At 42.0% G+C, this 23822-nt stretch overlaps 1 protein-coding gene across 1 annotated transcript in view; it reads left to right on the top strand.

Moving 5' to 3' along the window:
• LOC126391803 (immunoglobulin superfamily DCC subclass member 3-like) overlaps nt 1–23039 on the top strand; it is a 29662-nt gene extending 6623 nt beyond the window's left edge. Inside the window, exons 2-15 of the mRNA XM_050046744.1 lie at nt 4331–4382; nt 4583–4888; nt 5011–5155; nt 5254–5384; nt 6054–6191; nt 6276–6434; nt 13996–14161; nt 14776–15026; nt 15108–15272; nt 15383–15571; nt 15736–15843; nt 15932–16055; nt 16536–16635; nt 17436–23039. Of these exons, the coding sequence (XP_049902701.1) occupies nt 4331–4382; nt 4583–4888; nt 5011–5155; nt 5254–5384; nt 6054–6191; nt 6276–6434; nt 13996–14161; nt 14776–15026; nt 15108–15272; nt 15383–15571; nt 15736–15843; nt 15932–16055; nt 16536–16635; nt 17436–17522 (2121 nt within the window). The 3' untranslated portion in view covers nt 17523–23039. The remainder of the gene's footprint in view (nt 1–4330; nt 4383–4582; nt 4889–5010; nt 5156–5253; nt 5385–6053; nt 6192–6275; nt 6435–13995; nt 14162–14775; nt 15027–15107; nt 15273–15382; nt 15572–15735; nt 15844–15931; nt 16056–16535; nt 16636–17435) is intronic.
• The last annotated feature ends 783 nt before the right edge of the window (nt 23040–23822 follow it).

Below are 23822 nucleotides of genomic sequence, written 5' to 3'. Positions count from 1 at the left end.
TGCTTTGAGCAGCAGCAGCAGTGCCACAGCCTGTGAGGTTTATCCAAGACATGATTATTGCTAGTTGGAAACCAAACAGAGTGAAATCTTAAGGAGACGTTTGAGTGTCGGCTCAGTTCTGGCTGAGCTCCGGCAGTCTGGAGAATAAAACATGTTCAAACTCTGAAGTAGATGTAACTGTCATTAAGTTTCAGCTCCGGAGAACTAAATGTGATCTGGCCTCCACATCTGGACCAGCTTGGACTTGGTCTAAAGTTCTCAACATCAGTTAGCCGCAGTCGGACCAGTTGTGGCCCAGAGTCAGGACCCGGAGTCAGACTGCTGTGAGTTGGGATGATTCTGGTCCAGAGTTCACGACACTTTTGGCCAAAACATTATGACTTCTTGGATAATCTGTTCTGTAAGAGGGGTCGTCACAGTCAGGCCAATTGTGGTTGAACATTGGCACAGTTGGCTGAGTGTCGGCACAGTCAGCACCAGAGAACAACATTGATGTGGCTCTGGCCCAGAAACAGCTGCCAGGTTTCCAGTTTGGGACTTAACTGAGAGGCCGCTCCAGTCTGCAGCAATTGGCCCAGTTGTGGCCCAGAGTCGGCCACTGGTGTTAGACTGCTGTGGGTTAGTATGATTCTGGTCCAGCGGTGAAGTGTCACTGAGTTCAGGAAACTTTTTGGCCCAAAATGTTTTGGCTTTTTTTGAGAATCTGTTTTGTACGCTGATTGTGGCTGAGTGTCGGCACAGTCGGCTGAGTTCTGGCACTGGAGAGCAACATAGACGTGACTCTGGCACAGAAACAGCTTTAGGTTTGGTTCAGTTTTGGACTTGACCAAGAGGCCACTCCAGTTGGGCCCAGTTGTGGCCCAGTGTCAGCACCTGGAGTCAGACTGCTGTGGGTCACAGTGATACTTGTCCAGCAGTGAAGTGTGAGCTCAGGGTGCATTTGGACCAAAACATTTTAGACTTTTTTGAGAATCTGTTCTGTAAGAGGTGACACCACAGTCAGGTCAATTGTGGAAACAGCTGCTAAGTTCAGTTCAGTTTTAGACTTGACTGAGAGGCCTCTCCAGTTTGCAGCAGTCGGCCCAGTTGTGGCCCAGTGCTGGCAGATATTCTGGTGTTTCATTTACTGACTTCAGCAGTCAGGAGGATGTTGAGGAGAAACCCAGAAACAAAGTTTCTCATGAGCCCAGACAAACAGCTGTTTAGCTTTGTGATGGTTAATTTTCAGATAAACCAACATAGTTTTTAATCGGTTTATTCAGCTGACGAAGTTTTAACCACCTTCAGTTTTCTCAAAAACCAAAATCGCCACATTTAGAGACATGAAACTGGAACAATCAGAGTTTGGTTCAGGAACTCTTTGTGTAGATGTCTTTGTTCCTCCAGAGACAACATGAAGTTGAACTTGAACTTGACAAAGAGTCGAGCTGAACCAGGACAAAGTTGCAAAATATAAAATAGTATGAAAACTTTATTAGAACAGAACAAGTGGAACAAACGTGAATATGATGAAGGATGTTTGTGGAGTGAAGCTGAAGTTGAGCAGCTGCAGGACGGAGAGTCTTCAGAGTGTTTGTGGTGTTTTTGGGATTTGAAGGATTTGAGGGGGGGGCTGTTGTGTCTGGCTTCACACTTTTGTTGTCATTATTGTTGTCATTCATACTATAGAGGATGGAGAGGGTGGGGGAGGCTATTTAGGGACAGAGGGTCCAGACGTCACGGTGAGTCCTGCTGCCGTCCCTCGTCTCGATTCTCCTCCCACAGCTTCATCTGAAAGACCAGCTGGGACCAGAACAAGATGGAGGACGGGGCGGGGGTGGAGGTGGAGGTTGGGGGTCGGCGGTGACATCGTCGTCTGAACGATGTGTTGGGGGGGGGGAGGGCAGAGGAGGGGGAGCCTGGGAAAGTCACCTCGACCAAGTTCAAGTTGAAAAGAGATGAAGAGGAGGAGGAGGAGGAACGATACGTTCACTGACTAACAAGATGACTGAGGTCAAATATTTAATGATGAAGTCGAGTTTCATCTGAAATAATTTTTATTATTTCGTTAAATATTATCAAACAGTGAAACATTTTCAGCCCTTCAGCTTCACTGAGTCAGAAAACTTCACTGTAAAAAGAAAGTATTTGTTTCAATTTTAAAAAGTTAGTGTCCAGGCTGACTGAAAATTTTAACTTCAATTTTTCTTCACTATTAACACAATGAGTTTTTTTAACCATCAACAATGTGGATACTGACTGAGTGAGTTAAGGCAAGCGTTAAAACAAATAAAAAGTCTGGTAAGTTGATAAATTTACGCTACTTTACTGTAATTAACCCTTTAAAACAAAGAGAAAAAACATATCATGTTACAACGATATCCAAAATCTAAGACGATATAATATCTTCATATTGCCTCGCCCTAGGATAATGTACAGTGTTCATAATGCACGGTGCAAACTGACACACGTTTCAGCAGCATTTAAGATCCTATTTAATCACTGAAATTTGTGATTGATAATTTCAAATGGCCCTTCTAATGATCACACTATTCTTTTGGACAGTGTTGAACCTTACAGAGTAAATTGTGCTCAATTTTAACATCTTTTTAAAATGTTTTCTTACTTCCACACTGGTGGTCGACTGATCTAAGTTTAAACTTCCGTTTCATGTCATGGAAATTAGTAGAATTAGGAACCTCAATAATCAGAATCAGCTTTAATGGTTAAATATAAGAATACATACATGAAATCTGACTGCAGTTTGTGTTGCTGTCAGTGTGCTAACACAGATCAGACATTCAGCTGAAAACAAGGACAAACAAGCTGAAGAAGATAAACAGAAACATTTGACTAATATGTGCAGATATAAATGATGCAGAGTGCAAAGGCTGCAGGAATAAATATTGTATCATGAAAGGTTAACTTCAGTATTTTTCAAAGTGACTCATGGGAACAACAGATTTTTAGACTGGTCCGGTACTGAGAAGAAGCGCAGCAGCAAAACAGGCTGCAGTGTAACCAGAACAGGTGCACTCTGTCAGTTTAAATCCATTTACAGTGTTTGATTTTGTCACTGACAGGCTCAGGTTGTTATTAGAAGTGTCTGACAGCATTACAGAAATGACCCTACTGAGAGATGAAAACTTTTTCTGTTGGTTCCACTTCCTCTGTTCTGTCCAAGTTTCACTAAAGGAGAAGTCTCATTCTGAAATCTCACCGACTTTTTCTGAAGACATAGTACGATCTGCTTTCTGTTCTCCAACACAATAAACTATTACCAACACTCTTCTCTCCAGCTCTCTTTCAAGTTTCCATCATTTACTTCCTGCAACAAATCACCTCTTGTGAGGATCCACACTAAAAATGTACATACGGACAAAAGCCAAAATGGCATTGTCCAAAAAATATTTGATGATTTCTACAATCAGGCTTCCACCTCACCATCTGCGTCACCAATTTCCCGTCTCCAAAATTTTGGTTAGCATGGCTCAAAGTTTCCCCCATCTGTTTTTATAGAGGACAGCTTTTGTGTGGGAAGTGGTGCACACTTCTTTCAGGCCTCGTTTTGTGAGTGTGCAATGTTTAAAATTGAGCAACCAGGACACAAAACAGAACAGAACAAGCTAAAAGTGTGGAGAAAATGATTCACTAATGTTGTAAGACACTTCTGATAACAATATGAGCCTGTCAGTGGCAAAAACAAGCTGCCTTGTGCTGTTTGATTCACTCATTTCATCTTTAATCAGCTGGAGGTGGACGGTTTGGTCCTGACTCCTTATGAAGTCTTAATCAGTTTGTTCCTTTTTACAGGAACATGTTGTTTACCAGAGTCTGAGTTGTAAGTTTTCCCTCAGTTTTGACTTGTTTGAATATTTCCTGTGAGTCCATGAGGAAGGGAAACATTGAAGGAACGTTAATCAGAAGTTTTATAGAAACAATTGATTGATCAGATCGACTGGTTACAGACTACACGTTTTGTTCTTCTGTCTAACTGTCACCAGAAGCGTTTCATTTCATCTTAAGAAGGAATGATTTTAACATTAATAACAAACATTGATCAGAAAATACAAACTTTTAAATGAGCTCTGAGAGTTTAGTGTTTCTCTATTAACCCTTCAGCCTCATACAACTACATCTCCCATGAGTCCTGAGACTCCTGAGAACCAGAATCTGTTCAAAAAGGAAACGTAAAAATAAATATATACTAATATATAATCTATAAAGAGACGATAAACTAAATGATGATCAGTCCTGTGGAAACAGAGGTCACCTGAACCTTCTGTCATTCTCTGTCTTGTGATGTTCATATTTTTAACCATGAATTATTTGTCTCACTGATCACCAACAGCTTCATCATCATCACCATCATCATCATCATCATCGTCATCCTCTGTCTGTCAGTGAGTATTTCCTGTTGACTCTCAGCAGAATCACTGAACTCTTTTTTAATTTGCTGTTTGCTGGTCAGTTTCTGAAGCACCTGAACGCACCTGTGTGACCCAGCTGTCTGTTTCTCTTCCACTACTAACTAAGTTTCACTGAATTGAATTCTGTCACCGAGGTGTGACAGGAAACTGACTGTGTCGTTTCCTCCTCTCAGGTGTGAGCGGAGCCTCAGAGCTGGCGTTCCTCAAAGAGCCCAGTGATGTCATCGCAGCGAGGGACCGCCCCCTGATGCTGGACTGTCAGGTGGAGGGTGAGGGGCCGATCTCCATCACATGGAGACGGAACGGTGTCCCCGTGCCGATTGGTGTCAAGGCGACCGTGCTCGCCAACGGCACGCTACTCATCAGGAACTTCTCCAAGAGACGGGAGAGCAACGAGACAGACGCTGGCGAATACGACTGTGCTGCTCAGAACCGCTACGGCATGCTGATCAGCCGCAAGGCCCGGGTCCAGATCGCATGTGAGTCACATGACCTCTACAGACCAGAACATACTGACAACATACAGAGAACATTAACACAGCCAAACACATAGCACGTATTGATCAGCGTGTTTCCCCCCTCCTCCTCTGTCCTCCCCCAGCCCTCCCTAAGTTCCTGTCTCACCCAGAGTCTGTGGCAGTCGATGAAGGGAGCGTGGCCAGACTCACCTGTCAGGTAAATGGAATCCCAGAAGCCAACATCACCTGGCAGAAGGACCGGAGCCCACTGAGCACCGACGACCCCAGGTATGCTCAATGTGTCTTTAACGTAAACTCACATGATGAGTATTTTACATATATTTAATAAGTATCTAATGTATATTTAACGTGTATTTGTGCTTCAGGTACACTCTGCTGCCTAACGGCGTGCTGCAGATCACCGGCGTTCGGCGAACAGACAGCGGTTTGTTTCGCTGTGTTGCCACCAACATCGCCAACACTCGATACAGCCATGAGGCCCAGCTGTCTGTCACCGGTAAGATCAAACTCAGGCCAAAGAAAGTCCAAACTGAGGGCAAAGACAGACCAAAGTGAAAAACCAAAATTCAAGGACCAAAGCAAGAGAAAAGAAAGACCAAACTGAGGGCAAAGAAAACCACAGTTAAAGACCAAACTCAAAACCAAACTGAGGGCAAAGAAAGACCAAACTGAGGGCAAAGAAAGGCCAGCCTGAGGGCAAAGAAAACCACAATTAAAGACCAAACTCAAGACCAAACTGAGGGCAAAGAAGGACCAGATGAGGGCAAAGACAGACCAAACTGAGGGCAAAGAAAGGCCAGTCTGAGGGCAAGGAAAACCACAGTTAAAGACCAAACTCAAGACCAAACTGAGGGCAAAGAAAGACCAAACTGAGGGCAAAGAAAGGCCAGCCTGAGGGCAAAGAAAACCACAGTTAAAGAACAAACTCAAGACCAAACTGAGGGCAAAGAAAGACCAAACTGAGGGCAAAGAAGGACCAGATGAGGGCAAAGACAGACCAAACTGAGGGCAAAGAAGGACCACAGTTTAAGACCAGACCCAGAGACTAATGTGAGATAAAGAGAAAGGCCAAACTGAGGGCACAGAGAGCCCACAGAGAGCATGTTCTACCTGTCGACCCTTCACCTGTCCCTCTCTCTTATGACGTTTTGTGCTTCTGGTCCAGTTGCAGGATCCAGGATCTACAGAGAACCCGTCATCCTGTCCGGTCCCCAGAACCTCACCATCAACGTCCACCAGACCGCCATCCTGGAGTGCATCGCCACGGGAAACCCCCGCCCCATCGTGTCCTGGAGTCGCCTCGGTAGTCACCTTTTAGCTTTCAGTTATTGATCTGTGATTGGTTTAGAGTGGTAACCATGGTAACACGATGCTCTGTGTGTGTCAGACGGGCGGTCCATCGGCGTGGAGGGGATCCAGGTGTTGGGGACAGGAAACCTGATGATCTCTGACGCCACGCTGCAGCATTCAGGAGTTTATGTTTGTTCAGCAAACAGACCAGGAAGTAGATCCAGAAGAACGGCGCTGGGACGCCTCGTAGTCCAAGGTACGTCATGATACTGCATGTCTGTCACTGTATATTTATATATATGTACATTAAGATAATTGATCCCCATTATTGATCCTCAGAGAGAGAATTTAGGTGTTGCAGCAACACAAAGACAGAAATAAGCACAGATACTAAGAACAGAGAAATAATAAGAAGAGAAGAGAATAATTTTCTCAGGCCAGTTGCATTAGATCTTCACCCACACTGCTTACTTTTCCAATTAATACCAGTGAGTCAGAGTTCAAACTAAAATAAATTAACTGTGAATCTTCAAAGGTTATATACAAAAACACATGAGCTGGTCCTGGGAACATACGAACTGTTAATATCACATCCACTCAGTTCTGTTCACCTGAGCTGGCAGTGCCGCCCTGTCATTCTGCCCTCTGATCACTTCTCCTTACACCATTATTTATGAGTTTCAGCACACACTCCAGGTATCAACCTGTTTTCTGGCCCTCTGGGCATGATGACCTCACAGGAATACAGTTTGCAGATACACACCTACTTGAGTTCAGATTGCAGAAGGCATACACCATTATGGTTTGCTCTTCTTCTAGGCTTACAAAACATATATTAATAACCATGATCATCTGTTTATTAATTCTGCTTATACACTTTATTGATACACTCAGTTTAATTACAAAGTGAATAAACATTTCCCACAAGGTATGCACAACTGGTGTAAGAGGAGAACTAAAAGCATTTATTTATTTATGCATTTATTTAACCTTTATTTAACCAGGAAGTCCCTTAAGATTAAATCTCTTTTCAACAGAGACCTGACCACGCCGTTACAAGGTTACAAAAACGATCAAATACAGCATGTCGAAATCAAACGAGGGACAATTAAAAACAGTCAGAAGGGTGCCCAGTAGCTCACCTGGTAGAGCGGGCATCCCACATACAAAGGCTAAGTCCTTGCCGCATTGGCCATAGGTTCGATCCCAACCAGATCTCCTATCTGCCATATCAAATAAAGGCAAAAATTCCCAAAAAAAAACAAAACAAAAGAAAAAAACTCAGAGCAAATCCTGGGCGTCTAGTACGGCTGCCTGTATTATATAATATAATATCATTTAATATAATATATGATGTGATTAGACAGTATGACATTAACACAATTGAAATATGATATAGTACAATATATTAGAGAATGGGGTGTAAGATCTCAGGTGCAGTGTCGTAGTAATCATACAACATGATAACATAATGATGTTAGAGCTCAGCCTTTCAGCAGAAACACACGAGTGTTTCGTGGACACATTTCAATGAATACAGTTGTTTTTTGGAGCTTTAACATGTGAAACTCTCCCAGCGCTCCTCACACCTACATAAGACACTGCACAAGCAGACAACAGATTTTTTAGAGTTTAAAAATCAGCTTTAAATCATTTTTATCATCCTTTTTATTCCGATGATGTCACCCTCTCCATTTGAATACTGAACCTTTATTTAAACGAGCACGTTCACTGCTCATGAGTCACATGTTCTCAAAGTATTTATGGGTCCAGTCATATTAAATATAAATATGTATCATCAGCTGATCAGCTCTCATTGTGGAAACAGCAGCTGACTCTGTTTGACTGATGAACTTGAACTCATCACGTCGAGTGTGTGTGTCAAACATCACATTCAGCTCAGTCTGCTGCTCTTCACCCCCCTGACCTCTGACCTCTGACCCCTGAACCCTCAGTAAACCACATCTGTGGGGGAGGTTAGAAGACAAAGGCCGTCAGCTCCTGTCAGGACAAAGAGAGGAAACACTACTGCTACTGATGATAACAACAACAAAAACAACAATAATAACAACAACAATACTACTACTACTACTAATTATTATTATTATTATTATTATTATAAGCTGCAGTCGTTGTGTTTGTCAGCAGGTTTGAAGCATCTCTCAGTTCTTGACTTTATGTTCCAGTTTAGTATTTTATTTCTGGTGAAAACGTTAACTGATAAAGTTGATTTATGCAGAGATGAAATGGACAAAACAACATTTCAAACATTTTAAAACTTTTCTCGAACCTTTAAGAACATTTTGGAATATTTACAAAAATGTAGGAAGCTTTCAAAATTGGAACAATGCTGAACACTCAGGAATCTTTAGGAACATTTAAAAGCCTTTAGAGAGACATCAATGAACATCTGCAAATATTTAGGATCCTTTAAGAACCTTCAGACACATGAACAAACTTTTACAAACCTTTAGGAACCTTAAGGCACATTCAAAAGACTTTGGAGACATCAATGACGTCTGTGGATGTTAAGGATCCTTTAAGAATCTTCAGAAACATGAACAAACCATTAGGAACCTTTAGGAACATTTAAAGCTCTTTAGAGACATTAACAAACGTGTGAATGTTTAGGATCCTTTAAGAACCTTTAGAAACCCAAACAAACCTTCAGGAAACTTTAGAGACATCAAGGGACATCTGCAAACATTAAGGATCCTTTAAGAACCATCAGAAACATGAACAACCCTTAAGACATTTTTAGGAACCTTAAGGAACATTTAAAAGCCTTTAGAGACATCAATGAACATCTGCAAACATTTAGGATCCTGAAGAACCCTCAGAAACATGAACAACCCTTAAGACATTTTTAGGAACCTTAAGGAACATTTAAAAGCCTTTAGAGATATCAACAAACATCAGCAAACACTTAGGATCCTTTTAAGAACCTTCATAAACATGAACAAACCTTTAGGAACATTATAAAGCCTTTAATTCAATTCAGTTTTATTTATAAAGCTCAATATCACAAATCACAATCTGCCTCAGAGGTTTTACAGCACACAACATCTCTCTGTCCTTTGGACCCTCACAGCGGATAAGGAAAAACTCCCCCAAAAAGAAAACCTTTAAGGGAAAGAAATGGTGACATTAACAAATATCTGCAAACACTTAGGATCCTTTAAGAACCTTCAGAAACATGAACAAACCTTTAGGAACATTATAAAACGTGCGGTTGTTCTGTGTCCAGCTGAGATCAGCAGCAGCGAGTCTGACAGGACTCAAAGCTGAAATCATTAGATTCAGTGCACAATCCCCTCTGACCTCCGACCTCCATTACAGCAGCCTGCAGCAGGAAATTATCCTCCTCCTCCTTTTCCTTTTCCCTTTCCTCCTCCTCCTCCTCCTCCTGCTGAGGTTCAGGTTCAGGTTCAGCTCTCCGCTGGGGGTCCAGGACTCTCCAGTACTCTTTAGGACCCCTGAATTTAAACCCTGATCTGGATTTTTTAAAATGAGATAATTCACATGGTTTAAAACTGTTTTCACGTGTTTTGTTTTGGACCTGAAGAGAGACACTTTATTGTGAAAGGAAACAGGAAACAGACCGCAGAGGATGAACAAAGACTGAAACACCAACTGATAATCAGAAATATTATTATTTGATATTTTACTGATGTTTTCAGCAGCACGTAAACAAGAGCTGTTTGTGGGTGCGTTTGTTTCGTGTCCTGCTGCTGCAGACAGAGGAGGTGATGGAGGGGGGGGGGGGTGGGGGGGTCGGAGGTCACGCAGGCTCATTGTGTGTGTGTCTGCGCGTGTGTGTGAGTGTGTTTCCCACACTGAGAGCTTCATTAGAATAATTATTAGCATGTGAAGAGTTCCACTTCACAATGAGGACTTTATTCAGTCTGAAACTCCGTCTGTCACTAATATAAATATTTAAAATCAGAGGAACCTGCTGCCACCTCGTTACAGAGGAATATACTAAATGCTCGTCCTGGAAAAATCCGATCTGAGAAGCTATTTATAAACTCCTGTCTGTGTCCTATACAATCTCAGACCTTCTATCTTATCTTAACTTAAGAAATCCTTAATATAACTGTGCCTCCTGTGGGCCTGAGCAGAGCCAGAGGTATCACAGCGACCAAAATCAGAGTTAACTGTCTTGGCAGTCGATCTATATGTACATAATAGTGCATGGTCCAGGAAAATGTTTAAAGTGACATCATATGGTTTGAGCAGCCTTTCATCATTGTAATTTGGTGTTAACGTTGTTTCCTGTCCTCATCATCAGTGCCATATAGACAAAGTTAGGACAGTTCTGAAATCGCTAAGTTCCTGTCCTAAGATAAGATATGATTGTTTCCTAAATTCAGGGTTAGAGTTAGAAACATGTTCCTTTAATACCAAAACACTGAAATGTCATCAGGATTTGAAGAACTAATGAACAAGGCAAAATGATGTGCATTCTTTTAAAGGAACAGTGCGTAAGATTTAGGGAGAGATTTAGTGGATTTAGTGAGAATTGCAGACTGCAACCAGCTTAAACTTCTATTTGGTGAGAATGTCGCCAAGTGTTCATCGTTCAGGAGGTTTATATCATGAGCTGAATCATCCACAAAGGTCTCTTCCTCTCCAAAACAAACAGACCAGCTGATTTAAACCAGTAAAAACACTGAATAAAGCAGTTTCACGTTTAAAATATCAGTTTTTCTAACACTGTTTAGCCTCTTGCAGACAGGCCGTTAGCCCAGCACCTCTCTAATAACTTAAGATCCAGATGTTCAGGAGACTTTTACCAAAGCTGAATTATCCTCAGAGGTCTCATCCTCTCTAAAACAAGCAGGCCAGGTGATTTAATCTGTTAAAAACTCTTAAAAAACAGTTTCATGTTAAAAATCACTGTCTTTTTTTGACCCTGCTCATTGAGGAGGGATTGCTAACTACGGCGGCTGATGCATAAATGTGAATGTCCCTATCTAGAGCCAGTGTTCAGTTTATGCATTGTGAGCTACTGTAATGGTGCAACATGGCGATCTCTGTGGACAAAGACCTGCTCCCTGTGTAGATAAATATGGCTCATTCTCAGGCAGGCATGTTCAAAGTCAATCGTGACCCGCAGCCGACTGATTTAGATATAAAACAACAACTTTATAGAAAGAATAGTCTATCAAAAAATGTCTTAGTTAAAAACATTTTCCAATATGAGATGATTTAGATACGACACGACGAGACAGAAACACACCAAATTCATTCTGTTGTGGTTAAAAGTGCTTCATGCCATAAAAGTCCAGCGTCAGCACGGCTGTTTTATGATTAAAGTCAGTAACAGCAAACGCGTTTTTACAAAAATAAAAAAGAAAGAAACATGTAGGATTTTTGTTCATTTAATATTTTAATATACGGTTGTTAAAATGTTACTACATTTGGTGACTTCAAACATTAGGACCTGGGACATGAGTGCAAAGACTTGAAACCTACCTGGGAGTTGCAAAACAATGACCTGGTCTCACCTCTGCCAGGTGCACTGATCGATATTCAGTTTGACGCCTGAGGAAACAAGGTTTATTTTTATTTTGCAGATCTGTAGTTTGATTAAAGCTTTATGGAAAATAAAAACAGAAACGATTTACACTTAGTTAACTTTAATTAATTACACATTATTCATTAAAGTCACAAATAATCAATAAGCAATTGAAGAATAAAAGAGATTTTAATCATTTCCAGAAATAATCATGTAGTTTGGTGCAAAAATATTCTGAACTTATTAATGAAACTTTATTCTTCATATGTCTGTTTGGCCTTCAGTTAAATAAAACTACTTCTACTTGTCACAGAGTTTTTATACTTCAGTAAAATATCTAAATACTAAAACTTTTAAAACAGAAATTATTTGTTAGGTTTGTTTTCAGTGTGTGTGTGTGTGTGTGTGTGTTTTGCTCTTGAACTTGAGTTGCAGAGTGTGTGAAAGGTCGTCGTCTTTCCACAAATCGACTTTATCTGTTAATGAAACACCCCCCTCCTCTCTGTGACCTCTGACCCCCACCCCTCAGTATGTAGAGTAGAAGTGGGCGGTGCTTCAATAGGTTATTTAGGGTGACAGAGACACATGTGTGTGTGTGTGTGTGTACGGTCTCTCTGTTACCGTGGAGACGGACCGGCCGGAGGCGAGACAGCACCTGTCTGTCTGCTGCAGGGTGGGGGTTGGAGGGTGAGGGGGGTTCAGAGGTCAAAGTGGTGTTCAAACACAAAGACATGTTCAAGTTCAGACTGAAACGTGTTTGTCATGCAAAGTCCAGAGATTCTTCTTCTTCTTCTGCTGATAAATAATGTCGTCTGTGTTCAGCTCCACTGTGGGAACATGAAGAAGAAGAAGAGTTTCTCCTCACTCAGTGTCAAATAATTAATATTAGATAATATACAAGAAATAATAAGAAACATCTGAAGAGTTTGCTGGAAATAAATCTGGATTTTTATTTTTATTTAGTAATTTAGCAACCAGTGAACTCACCGCACAACATTTCTTTTTATAAATATATAATAAATTTGATGCAACATATACATATACATTTAAATCTAAGCAAGATTTTTTCTATCTTCAAATAACAAAGTCATTATCATTATATAACACACCAAATAATAATTCCAAGCAGCATGATGCATAAAAAAGAAATGATTGGGATGAAAGAAAGAAACCAAACAAATTTTATACAACATATCTAAATATATATGTAAAAAAAATATATACAATATAGATTAAATTAACTTTAACACAAGGATTTAATTACTATATAACTCAAGTGATTCAGAGAGCCTTACAGCACTTCTCTTTTTCAGTTTTTTGAAGAATTGAAAGAAGATTTTTAAACTTGAAAAAGCTTTAAAAAGATCTGCATTTGGGCATAAAATTTATCTATAATCAAAATATAATTAGTTAGTTTTGCAAAAACCACCCAAATCAACAATATTGTGTTAATAAACAGGTATTATGTTCTTTGTAACAAACCAATCATGAGTTCTGTCCCAAAAAAGCTCAATATAATTACGACTGTAGAAAAGATGTTGCAGAAACTGAACATCAGCAGCAGCTGGTCTGTCCCTGTGAGTCAGAGCTCTGCTGCCCTCTGCTGGAATCCACCAGTACTACCACTGGCCCACCAGTGATGGTACTGGGACCACTGCTGCTGCATCTTGATTGGCTCAACTGAAGATCCATGAGATGTTGAGTTTATGAAATCCTTAGTTTTAAATAATCAAAATCGTTTTAAATTACTCATGTTGTTAATGAAACTTGTTAAGAAAAGAAGATGTGAAAAAATGTTGCATTGTCAGCGCTCATTTTGTTTTATATAAGAGTTTTTTAAATAATAAGTGAAATATATAAAATGAGGCACAAAGTGTAGGAGTAATAGTGAGGTCACTGATAAAGGTTAACAGGGGACTCCAGGTCTTGTGTAAAGAATTTAAGGATCCCTTCAGTGAGAATCTGAACTTTCCCAGTTTAGCGCACTTCAAGACATCCTGTATCCATCAGTCGTGCACTGGGGGAGAAGCAGATCTCCATTTAAGGAGTACGGAGCGTCTGGCTAGCAGAGTAGTTAAAGCAATGACATGTCGTGCTGTAGCTGTCACGTCCTGAGCTGGAGGGAGGCCAAATAAAGCCGTCAGTGGGTCAGGTACCAGAATTGAGTTATAGATGATCGGTGATGTGTTCCAATGAAAATGAAACCATCAGTTTGTTTGACACAGAGGAGAAGAAGTGACTATTGATGATGATGATGATGGTATTAACTGTCCTCCTCTTCCTCCTGTGTCTGCAGCTCCTCCAGAGTTCGTGCAGTGGCCTCAGTCCGTCTCCAGACCATCAGGGGGCAGCGCTGTCTTCAGCTGCACGGCGACAGGCGCGCCGGAGCCGCACCTCATCTGGCTGAAGAACGGCAAACTGCTGACACCCAGCGGCAACGTCAAACTCACCAATGGAAACACGTAAGAATTAAATAACCAGCTGATCAGTTAGAGAGGAGGAAGAGGAGGAGGGAGAGGAAGACACACTCTTACTTCTCTTCTTTGACACTAATACATAAGTTCAGAGAGTTTGAACAAAAAGGAGTCTGTAATGAGGAGGTGAAGGCATGTATGTGACACACCGCCAGTATAGACCAGTATCACACTGGACTAGACACCAGTATCATAACAGACTTGAGACCAGTATCATACCGGACTTGAGACTAGTATCAAACTGGACTAAAGACCAGTATAATACAGGACTTGAGACCAGTATCAATCTGGATAGAGACCAGTATCATACTGGACTAGAGACCAGTATCAATCTGGATAGAGACCAGTATCATACTGGATAGAGACCAGTATCATACAGGACTGGGGACCAGTATCATACCGGACTTGAGACCAGTATCCAACTGGACTAGAGACTAGTATAAAACTGGATAGAGACCAGTATCATACCGGACTAGAGGCCAGTATCAAACTGGATACAGACCAGTATCATACCGGACTAGAGGCCAGTATCAAACTGGATACAGACCAATATCATACTGGACTAGAGACCAGTTTCACTGACGCTCTCTGTCCCCCCTCAGGACTCTGGCCATTACCCGGATCACCCCCGAGGACGAGGCCATCTATCAGTGCATCGCAGAGAACAGCGCCGGCACCAACCAGGCCAGCGCCCGCCTCGCCATCAGCCAGGGGCCCGAGCTGCCCGAGGCCCCCACCGGCCTCCGCGCCTCGGCCCTCAGCTCCAGCAGCCTGCAGCTGATCTGGGAGCAGCCGTCAGAGCGCGTCAGCCAGCAGATTATAGGATACGTCCTGCACATCAGAAGACTGGGAGGTAAGGGACTGACCGGAGATCAGGTTCAACTCTGACCTGTGTTTGTTGATCCCTCTGACCTTTGACCTCTGACCTCTTCAGAACCGGACAGTGCGGAGCTGCAGGAGGCCGTCAGTAAGACCACCTTCAGTCACGACTTCAACAACCTGGAACCTGCCACCACCTACTCCATCTACCTGAAGGCGTACTCCGCCCTGGGAGGAAGTCAGCAGTCCAGCACCATCACTGCCACCACACAGGGGGGCGGTACGTCCACCTTAAACACTTTCATACTGTCCACCTTAAACACTTTCATACTGTCCACCTTAAATGTTTGTCCACTATGTAACCACAGTCTGTCTCTGTCTGTCCCACAGTTCCCAGTTCTCCCAGTTTCTTCACTAAGGTCTTGAACCAGACGGCCATGCAGGTGTACTGGGAGCTGCCCAGTAAGCCGGGGAAGCTGGAGGGCTTCAGACTGGAGTACCGCGGGGTCTCCAACCCAGACGTCCATGGACAGGAGACATTCCCAGGACACATCAACACCCACACCATCTCCCACCTGGGTGAGTCCTCTTAAAGGGACAGTACACCTGTTTATGTACTGATACCAGGCCACAGCTAATGTTAGCCAGCTAGTTAGTTATCAGCAGTCCGTCCTGTCATCAGCTGGTTTAGTTCAGTGGAGACTACTACTACGGATATCTAACTGTTTGTTTCTGTCCTACAGAACCGGCAGCAGTTTATGAGATCCAGCTGATGGCGTTTAACGGGAACGGAGACGGTCCGTCCAACCGCCGCCTCGTGTCTCTGGCTGAGGGAGGAAACACTGCAGCAGGTAGGAGCCTCAACATGACCTCTGACCTCTCTTTCACCTGTGAAACCAGTGGAACCAGTTTAACACGATGTCTCTGTGTGTCCGTCAGATGGTCCCAGCTGTAACTGCGATCAGTCTCACGGCTCCGTGTCCACTCTGCTGGTCGGCGTGCACAGCGGCCTCGCCTGCATCCTCTGCTGCCTGCTCCTTGTCCTGTTGGGATACAGACGCAGGTAAGACCCTCTTCATCATCATCATCATCATCATCATCATCATCATTACTTGATAATCAGGATGAGCGAGTACACTATTATCTGTATCTGTGTCTGTATCTGTTCAACCAACTAAATTATCTGTATCTGTACTTGGAATGGGTGGAGTTCATACCAGAAGTGGGCAGGGCCTATTCAGACTTTTTTTTTTTAAGCCTGAAATTTATATGGATGATCAGAAGTTGCGATATTTACTACCTATGAGAAAAGTATTCACAGAACGGCCTCAGAATTGAGCTTCAGATCATTTTTTATCACAAGAGTAACAGATTACACACAGCTACCCAAATGTAGATTTTCCTTCATCGGGAGTACAGATAATGACACATCTTTCTCGTATGATGCTCGAACTCAGAGCAAGTACATTACCTGTATCTGTACCAAGTATTCGGCTCAACCCTACCTGATGATGTCATCATCCTCACTCTGTTCTGGGTTCAGTTTCTTCTGCAGGAAGTCAGCGAGCTGGGAGACTCCACGCACCCTGAATGATGTCAGAGGTGCTAAAGGGCACACACCTGAGAACATCGAGCTGAACCAGGTAACACACACACACACACACACACACACACTCAGAGGTGTTAGTTATAATGAGGGTTGTTAAAGTGACACAGGAGATAACATCTCCCTTTGTCAGGATCCGTCACCTGCCACCATCAGTACAGGTATCCATGGCAACCACACTGTTGCCATGATGATAAGAGTTTTCAGTTAGTCTTCCTGTAAATCTCCCGCTTTCATTAAACCAGTTAAACCAGTTCTTTCAGCTGATTCTGTAACAGCCTCTTCATTTCATGTGATTATTGTTTGTTTTGGTTTCTATCAGTGAAGTTTTGTCTCATTTGAGCATTTTTAACTTTTACATCCTCCGATCACTGTGAGGCTACAGCTGCCATCTTTGATGTGTCCAGTTACTGTGGTTACAGGTGTTTATCTGACATATTTCTCCTCAATAAGCTGTTCGAACTGTTGATTCACTGAAATACTGTTCACTGTTGAGAGCCAGTAAAACGTCACATCAGATTAACACAGGATATTTCTTTGTGTGGAGACATTAAACCTGCTGTCATTCCTTAGAACTGACTATGAATAGACAATAACATTAATATATGATTTTATTTTTATGTAATTTTTAAATACATTTTGTTATAGTTTTCATTTTCTATTCAATTATTTACTTTTCACGACAGTCAGCCAGTCTTGTCTTTTTCTCTAACAAATTCTTTTTCATAGTTTTCATTGACGAAATTGACGCTACATCAGCGGCGACAGGGCTCTTATTCTGGTAGTTTAGTCCCTAACAGTCTAATCTAATAGTGTCCCTGTCTGCTCCATCCACAGAGATGTGACTCCACCCCTCCCCCAGTGATGGTCATGGTTGAACAAACTCCACCCGTCCAACCCGGCACAGGCACAGGCACCGGATAAAAAAATACACACTCTCCTCCTCACCTTCCTCCTCCTCCTCTTCCTCCTGAGCTCCAGCCTGTGGGCGCCTCCTCTCCTCCTGACAGCCTTACAGCCACTTCAGCCTTTATGAATGACTGAGAGTAGAGTTTATCTTTGAGAATATTGAGATGAGAGATGATGAGTCTGTCTAAGGAGCATCCAGAGAGCATCTGATACCACAGGGGAACAAAATACTTCACAGCACCCCGAGATACCTCACAGTACCATGAAATACTTCACAAGATCTCAAGATTCTTTACAGCGCCATGAAATACTCCACAGATGTCCACTACTTTGAATTCAATTCATGATAATTTCGTCTTCAGACTGAAACCAAAGCTGAATTCTGATTCCAGAATTTGTCAGTAACTTGAAGTCGGAGGTCACATGACTCTGGCTGTTTCCTGTGTGGTATCAGATGCTGATGTCACTGTCGTGGCGTCCTAGATGCTTCCTGTTGAAACCAAAACCTTTTTTCTTCAGTTCGGGGTCATTTTGAGTTTGTCACCATCGGTGCCAAGTTTTCTGAGACGATGAGGCCTTCCACTGGTCTGACCAGAGACAGGGTCCTCAGAGGATCCACTGTGGGTGGGTTCACCTGAGTAGGTGTCACTCACTGGTCCTCTGAGGCCCAGAGCCAAAGGGATGTATTATTTCTCTGGTCAGCAGGTGACTGTAGAGGACTCCCCTCTGCGATGCTTTAGCCTTTTAATGTTTGTTTGTCTCACCGAGTTCGCCTCAGATCAGGATGTAGAGGAAGCCCACAGTCCGCTGGTTGTTCTCCCCCTTCCCTCCCTCCCTCCCTCCTGTAACACCTCCACCAAACTCTTTACCTCCAAAGACAGCTACCTCGGGCTCAACGCCAAACGCCTGAGCTACAGGCGACCGTTAGCCTCCTGCTGCTGGTCAAGCTAACCTACCTCTTAACCAAAAGCCTCCTCTGGGGCCACTTTGCCATTTTTCTACCTTTATGTACCAATGCCGATGTCCTGTGCCGGACCGTCACCCAGAAGCCCTTTGAACTCTGAATGTTGCTCGCACGAACCCTCCAGCGATGGATTGGTCCATTGTTGTCTTCCTCAAAGACAAGATGGCGGAGGAAAACCACAGAAGATCTCAGCTATCTTTGATTGTGACTCATGACTGACGCTTTGCTTCCTGACTCCAAGAACTTCCTCCAGTGCTGCTTCCAGGGCCCAAAAACCTGATTCAGATTTGAACATCTACATTAGACAAAACTCTGTCTTTGATCTTAAATTAAAAAAGATTCAGTAGCCTTCACAACGATCATACCTTCTGAGGTGCAAAATCTGCTCCAGATCTGAGAGTTCAGTGTATAAAAATCCTCTGGATATGGACCATAGTCCTGACTTTCAACACCTTCCTCGGATCTTATCCTCTGTAGCAGAATACCAACATGCACAAAGTCTTAATGTCAGCCATGTCTGAGGTTTGAAGGTCCAAACACCTGCTCCAGATCTGAGCTTTAAAGGTTTAAAAGTAGTTGGGTTTCTGAAGCGCAAAGACTGTCCATAGTCCTGTGCTTTAATGTCTTATCCTCTCCAGCAGAACAACCTGCACAAAGTCTTCTTTCATCCCGGCAATGTCTTACTTCTTAAAAGTGCCGTATGTAACTCTGGAGGAAAAAAGTTGATTGTTGAGTCTCATTCCCAGGTCGTCAAATATAGATGCTTCGGGGCTACCCAACCCAAAGCGTCAGTATTTGACGAACGGGGAAAGAGACTTAACAATCAACTATCTTTCTCCGGAGGTATATATGGCACCATGAAGGTCCAAAAAACTGCTCCAGAACTCTAGAATATATAAAGTCTATAAATTGTCTGGATGTTGCATGTTTCTAAAGTCCAACAACTTTGTAGTCCAAAGTCTGAGTAACCTGCTGTAGAGATCACTCTAAAGAGCCCAAATACGTGACCACAGGCCTGACCTTCAGCAGTCAAGAAACCTGATTCAAATCTCAGGTTTCAGGTCCCAAAGTCTTATGCCAATTGTTAAATACCTTGCACAACATTGTCTTCCTTTATCTATCCCAGTCTGGGAATCTGCTCCAAATTTTATTCTGCCCAAAGTCTGATATTTAGGGCTATATTCGCCTTCCCCACAATGAACCACATCTCTGACCTCTAACAAGCCTCAAGAAATCTGATCCAGATCTTTTCCTCCACAGATAAATAACTTGCATGAGATCTGATATTTCAGGGCAGAACTGTTAGCTTCTAAATTTCCTTCTGTACCCCAAAAACTGTCCTGACCTTCAGCAGTTCAGAAACCTGAGCTAGATCCTCCTCCGCCAGTAAATGATCTGTTGAACTGTTTGGGTCCTGAAGTGCACTGGAGATGTTGGAGAATGAACCTTTGACTGCAGAGGAGACGTTTGATTGTTTGATGCAGGCTGACTGAGGTCTGCAAACAAAGAGTCTGTCAGAAGCACCTGTCCTGGTCTTCATGGAGATGCCTCCTCCTCTGCAGACGTCTCACCTCCACCTGAGAAGAAACATTGAGGAGTTCAGCGTCAGTTGACACCTGAGAGACAAACAGGTGAACATGGAAAGTTTGGACACTGTGGACGTCTCAGTGTGGACGTCCTGGCCCTTTTCTGTCCTGAGTTTTAAATATAAGTTTTCATTTTTTTTATTTTTGCAGAGGCGGCCACTTCCTGTCACCTGCCTGCAGGTGTGCGCAGCCTCGTCAGCCATGTTTGAATTGACCTCATATGTCTTATAATGCCTGAAAGTAACTTCTAAACTTTCCAGTAGATGAACACCAGCTTTCTGTAGAGTTTCAGCCAAACTTCCAAATATTCTTTAAAACAAGTTGAACGACGCCCAAAGATAAAAATAGTTTTTCACCGTTTTCTGTTCAAACTGTTTGTTTTCACTCTGTTCTCTGTTTACAGAGTCGAAGAACAAACAAAACCAAAAGAAATACTCTCTTTCACATTTTATACCTCAGATAAACAGTTAGAAAAGGAGAAGTGAATTTATATTTTCATAAATTATATATTACATAAAGAGCTCCGTGTGTCAGGATGAGTTAAAAAATAGCCAAATAACTGAATGATAGAAACACTTTGACCAAAAGCTCCATAAATATAAATATTACCTCAGTTCTTTGTGTTTCGAGCCACAGACAGTCTGTGTGTTCAGTTTGTGGTTGAATGTCTTTACAGCTTCTGTCTCTGATACTGACAGTGACCCTGAGACCCCGAGACCCCCAGACCCCGAGACGCTGAGATCTACATTTACAGTATTTTAAAGTATTACATGAACTGCAGTAGTAACTTTAACTTCAGCTGTTCAGTTTAAGATATTTTTTTCTGAAACAGAGGGAAACGTGAACTAATGATGTCTTGAGACAAAAAACTTTAACAGGAAATGTGATGTTCAGTCTGACAAATTTTTGTTATCAGAATACTGCTAGTTTTGTTTGTTTGGGTTAGCGACGTTAACCGATTAACAGTTAACTGTTTAGCGGTGAACCGCAGAGAATACTTTTGACCGGTTACGGTGAGTTTATTGGCTAATTTTGCGACTCAGGTAACTGCACTGCGTACCAGCTGGGTCGGGTGGGAGCAAGCTAGCAGTGCCGCCCATTTAGCGATTACCGCTAGCAACACTGTCCTGACCCAACAGAGTTACTGTGGAAATATTGTGGCCACCCTCCTCCGGTGTCCCACCAGGTCACCCCGTGGAGTAAGTGACTCAAAGAGTGAGCCACAAACCCCCCTTAGCATCACTGTTAGCTCTGTTAGCAGTGTTAGCATGGCTAGTGGTGCTAACATAGTTAACAGTGCTAAAGGGGGTTTTGTGGCACAAAATGAAGCCACTTACTCACCAGGACGACCTGGAGGGCTGCTACTATGTTTCTGTAGCAATGTTGTTGTCCAGTGTTACCAGCAGTAATCCAGAATGAGCGGTGCTGCTAGCTAACTTAGCTCCCATCCGACCCTGCTGGTGTGCAGTACAAAACGGCCAAGGCTAGTGTTAGCTAACCAGTGGAGACCAGAAGGTGGGCAGTGGGCAGTATGTTTCAACACAGCTAAAGGTCTGTCAGCAAAGCCAATAGAAAAAAAAAATAAAATGCACAATATTCACACCACAACATCAAAACATGGACAGCGTTTTGAAGTGTGGCGCTAACGCTCACTGAGTCGATGGAGGACCGGACTAAAAGAAAAGGTCTCTTGTATTTCACATCATTTTGCAAATTTTTTGTTAAAAATCTACCAGTTAGTTCCCGTTAAATGGGTGTCAAGCTATTGAAAGCAAAATTAACTGAAACTACCTCCCTAGTTTTGAGTTTGTGAGCAGATTAACAAGTCATATCAAGTCACGTCCAGTCTGGTTGTGTCTCCTCAAGTATTAGTGAGTCCCATAGTGTCTCATCAAGACACAAGTCAAATTGAGTCACTTTAGCCAGACTCACAGTCACATCGATGACACACATCAGATTGAGTCATGCTTTCGTGTGGAGTTTTGTTGAGTTTCACTGAGTTAAGTGTAGTCTCGAGTCGTGACAAGCCACGTTGAGTCATGTCCAGTCTCATGGAGTCTCATGTCCTCCCTCTGCTCCTGTAGTTCACTTCTCTGCTGTCCTCGGGGTCAAAGGTACAAGGTCGCTGTAGGGTCGGAGTGTTTCTAAAAATTTTAAGCAGATGAAAATGTTTATAAAAATAATGTTGGCTGTTCTTTTTCTAGAACTTTCTTCTTTCAGTTCATTCTTATTTTTCCGTCGCTGCCGTTCGGCAGTGAAGAGGAAATTCTGCCAAAATGAAAACCTGTGAAGAAGAGCATTTAAAGTGTTTATTATTATTGCTAATAATATTATGATTATTACCATTTTACCTCCCTGTTTTTCTATTGTTTGAATTTTTCTGATTCTTTTATTAGTTGAATGATGTGAATATGTTTGTAGAATTTGAGAAGTGTCGTGTTTTCAACTGAAGGTCGAGTCACTGATTAAACTTAATAGCCATATTTAATAATAAGCCATACATGTGATTACCAAGCCATATTCTACAGATGTTCAGTGAAATTATATATAAAAACCTGATTATTAGTTTAAATTCAGACTTTGTCCGCCTGTCGACACGCTGTAGGAACTAAAACTAAGATGTAGCGATTGTAGAGACTGAAGGCTAGAACCAATGAGAAAAGTAATGCTTTAATATTTCTGATTTCTTTTCTCTCAAAACTTTTCATTTCATTGATGTGTCATTAAAAAAAAGAAAGGAAAAAAGCATCCCAAAGCTTTAAAGTGCTTTATAAACCGAACAGACGACACAGAAACATAAAGAAGAGATCAGCTGAAGAGTTAAACTTGGATAGTTTTTGAATGAGATTTGGTCGTTACCATCCGAGCGTCACGCTGTTGAGTTTCAGTGGATGAATTCTTCTTTTGTGTTTTTAAATGTTTCACCACCTGTTCTGATATTTCGACACATGAAAACCAAATAAAACCGAATTGGAATAGAAAGCAGATGTCTTGTTATTTATTCATCATGAGACAATTGACTTGTGTTTGTTTCCAGGTTTCTGACACACAACGGGCAGCCATCTGGCACTAATGGTTATTTTTATCATCGATTATCTATAGTTCGATTTAAGTTGGGGTTGTTAAGCTTAAAATTTCAAGTTTGTTTTTTTTAATAAATGAGTTTCGTTGCATCTGAAACAAGAGGCAATCTCTGGGTCTGAAAATGAAGCCTGAAGTGCCAAAAAATGCAGTTCTTTGAACGGCCACTTGAGGCAGGCTCTAAGAGTGAGTCGATCTCCATAGACCCTAGGAGAACGGGAAAAATGTATACTTCGTATGGCAATATTGCATCAATATACGAATGCTAAGTATCATTTTTTTAATGATATAAATGATTGATATTGCAAATACAATAAAACTTTGGTAGATTATTAAAATGATAAATCCAACTGGTTTTTTAAGTCCCCTGGACATATTTTGCTGCGATAAAAATGATTGATGAGGGATGAATGAACTGAAAAATTCAGTATCTTATTAGTTAAAACAGATCTTGACAAAGATTTTCTTTAGGGACATAATATGCAGTTGAAAAAAGGTAATAACTTGCAATATATTGTATCGTATTACTCAGCATATAGCAAGACTTTTAAAATTGCAATTTTATCCTCCAGAGACCCTGTGTCCTCATATGAGGACATCACATTTTGGGTTTACTTGACCTTATACTTCTGCTTAACTGAGGACTCATTCATGGACACTTTTTTGTGCCATCTAGTGAGAGCT

This window comes from Epinephelus moara, chromosome 6, assembly GCF_006386435.1.
Source record: "Epinephelus moara isolate mb chromosome 6, YSFRI_EMoa_1.0, whole genome shotgun sequence".
In the NCBI taxonomy this organism is placed as follows: Eukaryota; Metazoa; Chordata; class Actinopteri; order Perciformes; family Serranidae; genus Epinephelus; species Epinephelus moara.
This window is presented reverse-complemented; position numbering and strand designations above follow the sequence as displayed.